Source organism: Equus caballus, chromosome 2 (genome assembly GCF_041296265.1).
Source record: "Equus caballus isolate H_3958 breed thoroughbred chromosome 2, TB-T2T, whole genome shotgun sequence".
Classification (NCBI taxonomy): Eukaryota; Metazoa; Chordata; class Mammalia; order Perissodactyla; family Equidae; genus Equus; species Equus caballus.
Genome location: NC_091685.1, coordinates 34,329,247 through 34,343,107, shown reverse-complemented (window position 1 = coordinate 34,343,107; position 13,861 = coordinate 34,329,247). Strand labels below are relative to the sequence as shown.

Genomic DNA, 13,861 nt, shown 5'->3' with positions numbered 1-13,861 from the left:
GATTACGGTCCCAAGGTAGCCAGGCACGGGGCTCTGGGACATTGCCCCGTATGAGGGTCATTTCAAGGTGGTGGGTGATGAAGGAAGGGCAGGAGTCCCAGGCTGCCCGGGACACTGGGGTTCTCTGGTCTTGGCTCTACCGCCAACTTGCCAGTTGGCAACTCCCTCCTCAAGGGCTTATCTATCCTTTCTTGGGGCTCAGGCCAAAACCCTTGGCACTGTTCTTGATTCTTCTCATTTCCCCACCCCCAACATCCAATCTACCAGCTAATGCTGACGGCTGCGCCTCCAAAATATATCCTGAGTCTGACCACTGCACTCCCTCTCCACTGCCATCACCTGCCACTGCCACCGTGACCGCCATCGCTCTTCAACTGCCAGCCGTCTCATTGGGTCTCATCTTTCACTCTTGTCCCTGCACACTATTTGCCACACAGCAGCCGGAAGGATAAATCAAATCTGACCATGTTCTCTCCCCAAACTTAAAACTCTCCAACGGCTCCTCAATGCACTTAGAATAAAATTCACATTTCTTCCCACTGTTTGCGAGGCTGCAGGTTATCTGGCCCCATCCTGCCACCTTCTTCCACCTCACTTTCTACCAGTCCCTGTTTCATGCAGGAGTATCTATCCTGCCAAGAAGCCAAGCTCATTCCTACCCCAGGGCCTTTGCGCTTGCTGTTCTAACTAGAAAGCTCCTCCCCTAGAGCTCTGCCTGGCTGGTCCCTTCTCATTGGTCAGATTTCAAATATCACCTCCTTAGAGAAGCCATCAGCCTCTAAAGCAGAGCAGCACACCCCCAGTCACTCTGTTCCTACCACTGCAACATCTGTGGGTAGTTAACTGTCTGGCTTTCCCCGCCAGAATGTCAGTCCACCGGAGCAGGAAGCTTTCTTTCGTTCCTTATTGTGTCTCAGTGCTCAGGATGATGCCTGGCAACTAAGATGTTGGCTCTTTAACTAACGAAGCTCTCCCTTGTCTGCCAGCATTCTCCGAAGCGCTCACCCACACCAACCAGCACAACACACCCTGTCCTGCGTCCCTTGTCCAGCCCAGCCCTACTCTGTTTCCAGTCCCCTCTGAGTCCTGCTCCCCAGGGGACAGGGAGAGAGTAGGCTTACTGGATAAAGCCTCTCTTCTCCTCTGCGTGGGGTACTCTCCTACAGTGAGGAGTCACACTTAAATGTCAGTCCTGACAACACCTGGAATACTCTCTCCTGATCTGCTCATCACTCAGTTCCTTCCTCAAGGGCCACCTCCTCAGAGACGCCCTCCCTGACCCCACTCCACCGCTTTCTGTTCCTTTCCCATGACGTATTTTCTTCTTGTCCTCATTTAAAACTTGATTTTTAAATTTGCCTACTTGTTTATTGTATCTGCCCCGTAGACCAGAAGTTCCAGGTTAACTGCGCATCCTGAGCACCCAGGCCTGTGCCTAAAACAAAGCAGCTGTGTAATGATCTTTCTGTGAACCAAGAAGGGAATCTGTAGGAATGAGTGAGTGAGTGAATGAATGAATGAATGAAAGGATCTCTGTTGGGAGAGGTCCAGGATAAGGGAGGATGATTATGCTGGATGAGATCTGTATCCTCCTCCGGCAGAAACACCCTATAATCGATAATCACGTTAATTCTGGAAGCTTCATCTGCCCACTGCTCACTCTAAACTCCACTCGGTGTACCCTCCACATGGACTGACTTACTGAGTCCTCACACCCACCGAGGAGGCAGGTACTGTGAGTATCTCCGTTGAATCAGAGAGGAAACTGAGGGGCAGAGAGCTTAGGTCACGTTCCCAGGGTCACCCAGCTGGTGGGCAGTGAAGAGGACAGTCTGGCTGCAGAGGCCGTGCCTGGTCCCACCCAGGACCTGGGAACCGCGGCTATGAGATGGCAGGCACTGTCTTCCACACGTCTCCGAGCCCGCCCATCGCTTTCAGTTTCTGCTCCTTCCTCCTGACCTCCCCGTGCATCTGGTCAGGCCTTGACCTGCCCCCGCCTGCTCAGCAGTGGGATCGCGACATCCCCCGCTGTTCCTGAGGGCTGTCCAGGTCTCAGGTCAGTGCCTGGGCCAGGGCTTGGAAACCCACCCGAAGGACCAAGCCAGAGGAGCTGTCTCCTGAGGTCCCTTCCAGCCCAGGGGTCTGAGGGTCAGCCTCAGGGTGCCAGTTCCCTCACACAGGAAGGGCTCTTCAAAAGTCCAAGGTCAAATGGACTTGAAACAGCCCCGCAGCAGCCTCTGTGCCACCATCTTTCAGTGACCTCGGGAGACAGGAGGCTGCCAGTCTCTGTGCACTTGAATCCAGATGTGGTGACGTGGGGCCTTGAGAGGAAGATGACTCCTCCAATGGGAGGTCACAGGGGAGCTGGTGAAAATTCAGATTCCCCGGCCCCGCAGGCAGGAGGTCTGGCGTGGGGCTCAGGAGTCTGTACAAATCTCGAGGATGCTGACAGAGAACCCAGCAACCAGGGTTCATCCATTCAGCAAGTGAGAATTGAGCACCCGCTGTGCGTGCCAGGCCCTCTGCTGGGCAGTGGGAGACATTCCACCGGACGACGTTTGCAATTTCACCACGACCAAAGACCAACATCTCACAGCTTTCTGATCCACTGGGGAGGCAGGGTTTCAATTCAGTAATAAAGACCAGGCCAGAAGGCAGAGCCAGGTCTGCCTACGGTGAAGACTGTTAGGTCTCATGTGTGCATCTCTTCGGGTTCCAGGGCCCAGAGTTGACGCTCTCTTTGGATTGAGGGTACAGAGGGCAAAATTTATGACTCAATTTAAGTTTCCTGGGCACCACAGACTCATTTTGCCTTAAATGGAAGTTTGAAACTTTGAAATGTGACCCTGGGTTATTTACTCAACCTCCTGAGCCTAATTTCCTCCACTGTGAGTGGGGACAACAGTACCCACGCTTGCCATTGGTCTGAGGATTACAGACTATGCAATAATTCACAATCTATGGAAAGGGCTAAGAAGACCAACTAGAATAACTTATTCTCTGTACCAAACACACACATAAACCCGCTCCACCAGAGATGGCCAAATTTGGGGTCCCAGAGCAGCCGTTCTCCACCAGGGACGTCTCTGCCCCACAGAGGACATTTGGCAACGTATGGAGACATTTTTGGCTGTCACAACTCAGGAAATGCTTCTGGCATCTAGCGAACAGAGGCCAGAGATGGTGCTACACACCCTAGAATGCCCGGGACGGCCCCACAACAAAGAATGATCCAGTCGCAAACGTCAACAATGCCAAGGGCAAGGAACCCTGGCTTAGGGTTACCGGCTCAGATTCGGTTTAGCCTTCAACATATAGAAGACTTCGTTTTTTCAGTTGTGTGGGTAAAATGCTCTGTGGGTTGTTCCTGGATGAGGAGAAGAGAATTATTAGCACAAAAAAAAATTCCACCCAGCTGCCAGGATGGCATCATTTTGTGACTAAGATCCCAATACTGTCAGTAAAGGTCAACCTCCCAGGAGGTTCTGAGAAATGCAGCTTTTCATGCTGAGTGCTGGGCTCATTTCATGACTAATCACCCTGCCCTACACCCAGAGAGAAATCCAGCAGCACAGGGGCCTCCTCCTCCACTGTGTGAAGGAAGATGCCTTAACCCTCAAGTTCAGACACACCACCCTGCTCCGCATGCAAGCTCATCCTCTAAAGAAAGCCCACCCATCCACCCTTCTATCCATTCATCCTTTCATCTGTGCATCTATCCATCCTTCTAGCCATTCATCCACCCCTCCATCCACCCATCTGTCACTCCCTCCCTCCATCCCTCCATCCATCCACCCATCTGTCACTCCCTCCCTCCATCCCTCCATCCATCCACCCATCTGTCACTCCCTCCCTCCATCCCTCCATCCATCCACCCATCTGTCACTCCCTCCCTCCATCCCTTCATGCATCCTTCCATCCATCCACTCATCCCTCACTCCCTCCCTCCATCCCTTCATCCATCCCTCCATCCATCCACCCATCTGTCACTCCCTCCCTCCATCCATCCCTCCATCCATCCACTCATCCCTCACTCCCTCCCTCCATCCCTTCATCCACCCATTCATCTACCAACAAACACTAAATGCCCCTCATGTGTCTATCAGTGCTGTAGATAGTGGGATATGATGATGAACAGGCCAGGACAAGGGCCCTACTCTTATGGAGCTTGCGGGGAAGGACTTGAACAACTGGCCCAACTACGACACCGATGTTCTCCTTACAAGATCCTTGCCTGTGTTCTTAGAACCAAAGTCAGTTTCAAGGTCACACAACAAGAGGGTCTCAGAGGCAGGACGAGAATCCAGGTTTCCTGATTCCCAGGGCTTTCCCATCTTACCACCCACCACCACCACCTCGGCGGTACTCGCAGCCTGCTTCCTGCGTGCCAGCTCTGTGCTGAGCAGCTTACATGGGTTATCTCACTTAATCCTCACCAGCACCCTATAAGGTAAAGAACACTGTTATTCCCGTTTGACACCAGAGGAAACTGAGGCACAGAGACATTCAGTAACTTGCCAAGGTAGAACTTGAATTTTAACAACCTGGCAGGCTGACCCCCAAATGCTCCCAGTTCTTGGTCCCTGCTTCTTCATTAACATGGATAAAGAGTTGGACAAGACAACTGTCAGCAAGCCACTCCCAAGTCTGGGCCTCAGTTTCCCATCGAGGGTGGTCTGGATGATTTGAGGGTCCAGCTACTCCTGACCTAGCACCTGCTCCCATTGGGGTCCCAGTGTGCCACTAAAGCCGCTCCTGTTCCCAGCTGCCAGTACTTGATGGGGCTATCAGAGAAACCAAAGGTACCCCCCGATGTTCTCAGAGTCTGGTAATATTTAGATCTGAGGTATTATCACATTCCTCTGTGGGTGCCTCTATATTCCCCACCCTTGTGGGTAAAATCTGCTAAGGTTTCGTTAGCAGCATTTGTTTCAGAATGTCCAGCTCTGCCACCTAGCAACTTAGGCCCATGACTTCACCCCTCTAACCTCAGTTTGCTCATCTGTGAAGTGGGAGTGCCTACATTACAGGACAGCCGTGAGGATGAAATGAGATGATGTTTGACTGGGGCCAGGTGCAGTGACCAGCGTTAACAGGTGCTTAATGAGCGCTGGTTATTCTCGATAGAAATTTAAAAGGCAACGCTGGTTTAGATGCTGCTATGAGAACGCCCCTGGGAGGGCGTGAAGTACCAGGCAATGATGTGAGACAGGCGATTTTAAACCCACTCCAATTATTCTGCAAGAGCAGGGCCAAGGTCACGCCCAGCAAACAGGGTAAGTTAAGGTGTCCTAGGGGCTCACAGGTGCTCAGGAGGGTTTGTGGTTTGCAGCTGCGGACAGCAAGAGGGACAGGACAAACAGGACTCTCTGGGTGAGGAAAGGGAGAAGGTGAGGCAGACACAGGGGCACTGGGGCAGCTTCTCCTTTGACCCAGTGATGAGGCAGTGGGATAAAGTACTGGCCCGGGGGAGGTGGGGCCCGGAGACCTGGTTCTGACTCCCAGTCTGCCTCTGGCACTGTGTGCCTCCAGGAAAGCCACTTTCCCTCTCTGGGCCTCAATCTTTCCACCTGGGAAAATGAGAAGCTCATCCCAGATGACCTTGACCGTGTGAGTCTGAGGTCCGTGAAATGGGAGCAACAGCCTCAACCAGCCCTCAGGGGGCCGAGGGGGCTCAAGGCCTGCACAGCCCTTAGCAGCAGGCCGTGCGCACAGTGCACGCTCAACAACTGGTGGCTTTGTCGTTACGATGATAATAACACGAGAGTCTCTGTGCTGAGGTGCTGCTCTGCTCCCGGGCCACCAGAGCCCCAGACCTCCGTGCAAACCGAACCCCTTCCCCACGGGCACCCAGGAGGACCAGGAATTATGATCCTTCCCTTACTTCTGTTTAAAAAACAAAGTGATACAACTGAGCGTTCTCAGACCAAGCCCACCACTTCCTCGGGGCAAGCCACAGCCCCATGGGGGAAACAGAAGTATTGACTTAACGCCACCCCGGAAGGCAGGGGCTGGGCCCTGAGGCCCCACTCAGCTCTGAGATGTGGAGTTAAAATCCTCTGTTTGGATGGAGTAGGGCCAAAAATACACCCTGGGCTTTGAGCCTGGGAGCTGCGCTTCGCAGACCGTAAAGTCCACGGGAACCGACAGGACCTTGAGAACCCGCGGAGCCTGACTCAGGACGTCAGCGTTCTAACCTGAGGCTCTGCATTTCTAACAAAGCTCCCCACGCGGGTGCTGCTGGTCCATGGACCGCCCGTGAGTAGCAAGGGTTTATGGGTCCTTTTGTTTTTTTAATAACAAGGAAAATATATTCTTCTCCTAACAAGAAGCCCCTTGCAGATGGTGACCGTCCTGAACCAAGCTTTGTTAGCAGGCGAGCATGAGAAAACGGTTCCTATGGCCTGTGGTGTGGGCTGGAGGAAGTCCCAGCTCCCTATATTTAGGTCTCTGAAGACAAGTGCCAGGATTCCCGAGCCGGGATCCCGACACCCTGGCAGCTGGCATCACAACCAGAATTCCAGAGCTGAGACGTCACTTCTGATCGTTTTCTCTCCCACATCCTCCCGACCTGGTCTGGGAGCAGTTCTGCTGTCTCTTCTCAGAATGAGTCCTGGGTCCGCCCCTCGCCCCCAGAACCCCTGAGGCCCTCACTGAGGCCTGCGTCTCCTCACACCTGGCCAATGGGGATGCCTCCTTAAGTCCGCCCAGCCGAAATCCATCCTGCTCCCCTCCCCAGCTCAGCCCACCACGGCCGCCAGGGTGGCCCAAAGCCCTGCCCGTGGGCCCCTGCCCCACTGACCTTCCTCTGAGCACCCCTTCCTGCCTGTGCTCCTGCACAGGCTGTTCCTGCTCTCGAAATTCTGTCCTCCCTCCACCCCCCACCCCCATGGGCCAGGTTCCAGCGGGGAGTTGGTGAAACTTTCCCCATTCCATGGTCGGGAGGTTGCTGGGATTTCATTTCCAATTCTGTGTCCTTCTCCCGGCCTGCCACCAGAATAAACATCGGAGGGCTTCCTGCTAAAACCTCTCACCAGCTCAGGAAACAGAAGCCACACGCATGGTAACAGGGGCCCCCAGGCAGAGAGGAGGTGGTGGGAAGCTGACGGGGAGCTAAGGGCAGGGAGGCGATCGATCGTGAGGCAGCCCTGTAGTGATTTAATGGAGAACACCCTGAGGTGTGAAGTGGGTTGAATGGTGACCCCTCAAAATACAGCCACATCCTGGAACCTATGCATATGACCTTGTTTGGAAAAAGGGTCTTTGTCGATATAATTGGTTAAAGATCTCCAGCTGAGATCACTCTGTATCAAGTCCTTGTAGATCTACGCAGAGGAGAGGAAAGGGAGGAGAGGAGGAGGTCAGGGAAGGCGGAGGCAGAGATTGGAGTGACGCGCTCACAAGCCACTAAGTGCCTGGAGCCATCAGAAGCTAAAAGAGGCACAAGGATCATCTCCTGTAGCCTTCAGAGGGAGTGACACCCTGCTGATGCTTTGCTTTCAGACTTCTGGCTTCCAGAACTGTGAGAGAATAAGTTTCTGTGGCTTTAAGACAATCAGTGTGGGGTAGTTTGTTCCGACAGCCCTAGGAAATGAATGTAGGTAGGTAGCATCCCTCACTGCCACTTACTGAGCAACCTCAGGTAAATTGCTTAACCTCTCTGAGCCAACTTCTTCATCTATAAAACGGGACAGTAAGGAGCCAGTCCTGATGGACTGGTGGTTGAAATTCCACGTTCTCTGCTTTGGCAGCTCGGGTTCGCTTCCCGGTGGTGGAAACACACCAAGTATCTGTCAGCTGCCACGCTGTGGCGGTTCACATAGAAGAACCAGAAGGACTTACAACTAGGACATACAACCATGCTTGGGGCTTTGGGGAAAAGAAAAAAAGGGCAGTAAGATCTATCTCATTAATTCATTGAATGATGTTTACGGCGTGTGTGACCTGCAGGTGCTGGCTTAGAAGCACATGGTGAAGAAAACTGGACGGGTCCTGCCCACATGGAGCTTGGGGGCTGGAGGGGAAGCCAGTTACTAAGCAAAGAGGCAGGGAACCAGCTGTTCAACTGCAACCTTGGGTGACACAGAGCCGGGGGAGTGGCCTGGAGAGCTCCCTAAGGACTGCTGACGAGCAGAGGGAGGAGCGACAGGCAGAGCCAAGGGGCGAGAGGGGCATGAGGCTGTCACCAGCCAAAGGGCACATGCACAGATGCTACGGTGTCCCACGCAGGGCACTGAGGAGGCCAGTGTGGGATTGGGAGGGGAGTATGGTGAGAGATGAGGTATGGTCGGGGCCAGCCCGCCAGGGCCACCCAGAGGGGCTGGTCTTTCCCCTGAGTGCTGCCGGAGTCCCCAAGCGGGAGCCGGGACGCAGTGTGGTCAGAGGTGCATCTGGAAAGATCATTCGTGTTGCAGGGAAGAGAACAAACTGCTGGCCAGAGGGGCCACAGGACAACCAGTGAGGAGACCCTGCTGTCATTCAGGAGGGGGTGATAGTGGTCAGACAGGGTAGGGGGTGGAGACGGGAAGGGACCAGGTTCAGAGCGGCTTAGAAGGGAGAACCACGGGGCATAAACGAAACAACAGCCAGGAAGCACCAGCAGCACTCAGCACAAAGGAAGCGCTCCCCGGCTCCCCGACTAGACCGGGTTCCATTTCCTTTCTTCACCAAAAGGACCATGAGGGACCGGCCACAGCGGGCAACACGTATCACTGGCTTTACTGGCCAAAGGAGAAGACGAGCGCCCACAATGTACAGAACTTAGGAAATCAACTCACCATCCTTGAGTGAGAAGCTCAGAAGGTCCTGGGGGAAAAGTAACAGGAATTAGCAATTTGAAATGGAATCAGCCTGCTCATTCGACAAATATTTATTGACACTCACTCAGTGGGAGAACAAGGCAGACAAAATATCTCTGCCCTATATTCTAGGGTGAGCCAGACACACAAGCAGATAAAGAAAGAAACCAATGTGTGAGAATTCCCACAGTGACAAGAAGGACAGGGAGGGCCGTCGTAAATCTGCTCACGTGACCCACCAACAGCCCATGTCAAGCTTCTGCCCGCTCCAACTGCACAGAGCAGGTGACTGACATGCCCATGGGCACACAGCAAAGCTCTGCTTCCGAAAAGAGGCACCGGAGCTTGGCGCTCAGGAGCATGGGCTCTGGAATCAGACTGCCCAGGTGCAAAGCCTGGCTCGGCCGCTTGTCAGCTGCACGACCTGGAACAAGTTACTTTACCTCTCTGTGCCTCACTTTTTCTCATCTAAAATGGAGATGATCATACTACCTAGCTCCAAAAGTTGCTTTGAGAATTAAATGAGTGAATATTTGTAAAGGTACTAGCATCTAATAAGCACTCTTCAAGTAATAAATTAAATCAATAGTAAATATTTAATAATGATAATTTGATATTATCACATTGAATATTTTATCTTTCAACCACCCTGCCCCACGGAAGTGATTTCCGACTGAGTTTGAAAGGAAATAAGCTTCTACTTCCCCCCGCAGCTGCCCCCTGGGTGGAGGGTGTACCTGAATGATCACCAACGGGTTGTCCTTCAAGATGGGGTCCTTCAATAAAATCTGAGCAAACATGTCTGCTCCTTCGCCTCCCAGGCCGCTGGCAAAAGCTGTCATGGTTGGCAAGACGGCTTCAGACAACTCCAGCCACTTCACCAGGCCCGCCACAAACTCTGTGCAGAAGGAGCTGAAAGACAGACACGGCTCAGAGCCCACCGCTTCCCGGAACGTGCATCTCACAAGGCCCTGGGAGGTTTAGGTCAGATGCGTTCACGGACGAGAACAGCCGGCACGTACAGAAAGCCCGTGGTGACTGCGGGCCACGGAGTTCAGGGAGAGCCAAACACCCGACTTCAGCTTCTCCGCCACCAAAACTTTTACCAAACAGGCCGATAAGCCACAGGAAGGAGGTCAACGAGCAGCTACCGACCACACTCCCTGGGGCCAGCCTGAGCCGGGGGCTGCGCTGGAGGCGGAGGATCAAAGATGAGCAAGATGCAGCCTCTGATGAGAAGCTCACAGCAGGGTGGAGGCAGGGACGTAACTAACTGATCCTAGGGCCGTGATACGCTAGGACAGAGGCAGGAGTCAAGCCCCCATGAGTCCAGAGAGGGAGCCCCCGATCGACCTGCGTAGGCAGCGGGCAGCGACGAGCAAAGGCTTCCCACAGGAGATCTGCTGCTGCTGGAAACCCCCGAGGACGTGCTTCCTGGGAAAGTCAGCTGCGACAGAAGGGGATAAAGTGCAGACGAAGAGTCTGTCCTCCCACCGTGCCCACTGCCACCATGGGGTCTCTGTCCACGGCGTGCATTTGAGTTGAGGCCCACAGGAGTCCCTGGGTGGGGGGATGGGTGGGGCACTCCAGGGGAGAAGACGCCCCAGGAGCTGCGACACAGGTGCGGGAAGCACACAGCATTTTGGGGACTGTGGCCAAGTCCACATCAGGCTTGGATTCACAGCTGCCACTCGTGGCAGTGAGAGCGCTGGAGAGTCAATCAGGAGGTGATCATACGCGTCCAGAGAAAAGGCTGAGACCTAGAAGCCAGGTCTATCTCCAAACCAGTGCCCCAGCCTGCCTCACCTGCCCTGTCCTGGGGCATCCCCCCCCCGGGTTCTGCACCCCACGTTCTGACCACATGAGGGTGGAATCAGGCCTCCCAGAAACAAACAGAGCTCCCTGGTGGTGGGGACGATCCCAGGATGCTCCCTGCCTGCACCACTCGGCCTGGCCCCCAGGGCTCCCAGGCAGCCCGGCCATCCCAGTCCTCAGAGCTGCTGGGGCTGAAACCCGAGTGGAGAGACCTCTGCAGGCTGGGGTCCGCGACGGGAGTGGTGAAGGACTCAGGCACTAATCCTGGCCCCATTGCTGCCATGGTCCAGGTCCCAAGGAAGCAGCTCTGAAATGGAGATGATTAGGGATCCCCTTGGCATCAACACCTGTAGGAGGGCAGGGAGGACGCAGGCCTGGGCAGGGGAGCTGTCAAGCTGTGATGCAGCCTCAACGGAAACCTCAGCCAATCCTGCAGGGGGTTCTGAAGGTGGGCTGGCCCTTCAGAGCTGCCCATAGTGGGCGAGAGGGCAGGCCTTTATACCCCACATCGGCCAGTCATTGGACAAAGGCCACCTCAGGAAAGGGGGCAGAACCTGGGGCGAGGTGGCTCTCTCCAGCTGAGGCAGGCAGGCCCAGGCTGTGTGGGCAGCCCTCTCAGCAGCTGGGGAGAGCCCTTCACTCCTGAAGGGAGAGCTGAGCGATGGAGCACCTTGCAAAAGTAACCTGACCTCTCTGTGCCTCAGCTTCCTTATCTGCAAAGGGGTTTAAGAGACCAATTTCATTAAGCGGTTTGAGGATTAAATGAGATGATACATAGAAAGCATCAGGGCGGGGCTGGGCCTGAGCAGATGCTCAGCTTAGGTCAGCTAGCATCATTACTTTTATTTATAAGGTGACCCAGAGGAGAATGGGGTTCAGAGTTGGGCTCTGATGCCTGATGCTCTGGGGGTGTCCTGGCTCTCTCCGTGACTGGCTTCATGCCCCTACTTCGCTTCTCGTAGCTCCATTTTCCTCTGCTGTAAAATGCAGATGATAACAGGACTTGCCTCAAAGGTTGGTCGGAAAGATTAAATGATAGGGTAACAGCACTGGCACCTGATAACCTTAGCTCCTCAGTAAATGTTAGCTACTGCGTTGCAGCTATTATAACTTACCCCACTGCAATTGCTGGGGTTATCTCAGGATGGCATGTGGGTGTGTCCCGGGGACAGGAGTTGATTAAGTGAATTGCACATGACTTAGGGGAAAACTTATATGCAGAAAGGGCTCAGGGCAACAGCACGGCCTGGCCCTGCGTCCAGGAAGAAAGTCTTGGATGGAGAGAAGCATCTCATAACGAGAACGGAGGGGTAAAGAGCACAAACTCTGGTTCCAATGCCAGCTCTGCCACTAGTTATGTGATCTTGGACAAGTTACTTAACCTCTCTGTGCCTCAGTTGCTTTATCTGTAAAACAGTGGTGATAATGATGAGACCTATTGCATGGGGTTGTTGAAAGGAATAACTAAGCTAACATTTGTCATGTGCTTAGAAAAATACCTGGCACAGATAAAGCACTAGATACGTGTTTCTTTCAATGAACAAATGAATGACTAAAGTGGCAGTACAGTAATCTATCAGATAACACAGCATTTTAGATCGGCTGGGCCTTGGTAATCGCTTCTAAAGCAGTTAATGGTCTAGTCGAGATGCATGAAAATCAGCAGCAACACTGACAACAAATGACAACCACAGAGCCACTCTCCATCCCTCCGTCCCTGCGTGAAGTGCTTCCGACACACGGCCTGTGTCTGTTGACCCCATGAGGGAGGGAGGTGCTATTTTTATCCCCATTCTAGAGATAAGGACACTCAGACCCTGACCCCAGGGGCCACGCTTAACCCCTGCGGACCCTGCCCCTCCCTGGAGATGACTACACTCCCCATGGGCCGGCGCTGGCCCGGCAGGTGCCTGGAACACCCCCTTTCATCCTTACCGCCCGCCGCAGATGGAGTGCCGGGCTGCACAGATCGAATGCTGTATCAAGGTCTCCCCGCCGGGATGGGGTGGATTCGGTGGAGACTGGGTGGGGGTGGACTCTGTGGGTTCCTGACTCCGAGTGCAAAGTCCCTCCTACTTTCCAGGGGCCGAGCCTGGCCTGTGGCCCGTTTTTGTAAATTAAGTTTCATTGGAACACAGTCATGCCCACTCCCTTACCGACTGTCTCTGGCTGATTGTTGGCTACAAGGGCAGGGCTGAGTGACTGCGACAGAGATGACAGGGCCCGCCAGCCTAGAATACCCAACCCTTACCAGAAAAAGTCTGCCCACCCCTGTTCTACCCCCTTAATTTCTCCATGGTTAACAAATGGAGTTAATCGTAGGGAACGACATATGTGATGTTGACAGCATGCATAAGAAAGAAATATTTCAAAGGCTCGCTTTTATGTCCCTTGTGGAGAAAACCTGCCACAGAGTGTTTTCTAAAGATTACTGCAACCAACAGCGGATCTGGGCTGTGAAAAAGATGAGGCCGTCTTTAAAGTGTGTTTTGTGCCTAAGAAAACTGAGTTCAACCACGTGGAAACAGTTGGCATACCTAATCGGAAACTCTCAGGCAGGACACGCCCCAAGGCAAGTGCTTCCAGCTAGCGACAGCCAGGTGTGCTTGGAACGATACCTGGATGGGGCCACAGGACAAGAAGTGCCTCCTCTCTGGGCCCTCCCCGGGGGTGCTCAGCACAGGCCTGGTACACAGTCCACGTTCATCAATAGTGGTTTATGTGAACAAAGTACACAACGCTTTTCCTGGCCTATGTACCAGCTTATCAGGTAGGGGTTTGTCAAGTCAGGGGAAACTTCTAGAACGATGGAGGCTTCCCAGACACAGCACAGGTTCGGGCCAGAGCAGGGAGAGAGCCCGACCCTTGCAGGAGACGGGATGCTGGCTCGCTTGGGAACAGAACATCCAATGAAATATTTTCTAACCTCTAGATAAAGTGGGTGGTTTCACTATTAATAATGAGAACATCCAACATTTGTCTGGCAGTATCTTTGCAAGCTATGAGGGGCCATCAACACGCTCCCTCCTCACACCGCCCTCTCTGACGGATGCTGTTTCTCTGCAGCAGTAATTCCCCAGCCCCTTGTTCCTGGCCAGAACCCCCCTCCCATGGTGGTGGTTGAAAATGGTGCATGCCTTTAGTTTTTCACAGCCTCCCTTGCAGGTGAGGCTTGGGGATGTGACTGGATCTAGCCAATGACACAAAAGGGGAAGCCTTCTTAGGGTATTCCAGGGAAGATCTCCTCC

General features: G+C 53.6%; 1 protein-coding gene across 5 annotated transcripts in view; it reads right to left on the bottom strand.

Moving 5' to 3' along the window:
• The window catches only part of TMCO4 (transmembrane and coiled-coil domains 4), a 91,076-nt gene that overhangs the window by 60,880 nt on the left and 16,335 nt on the right, over positions 1–13,861 (bottom strand). For all 5 annotated transcript variants that reach the window (XM_023635601.2, XM_070252188.1, XM_070252189.1 and 2 more), the window contains exons 4-5: positions 9,536–9,710; positions 8,778–8,805 (exon numbers count right to left, since the gene is read on the bottom strand). In XM_023635601.2, coding sequence (XP_023491369.2) covers positions 8,778–8,805; positions 9,536–9,710 — 203 coding nt within the window. The remainder of the gene's footprint in view (positions 1–8,777; positions 8,806–9,535; positions 9,711–13,861) is intronic.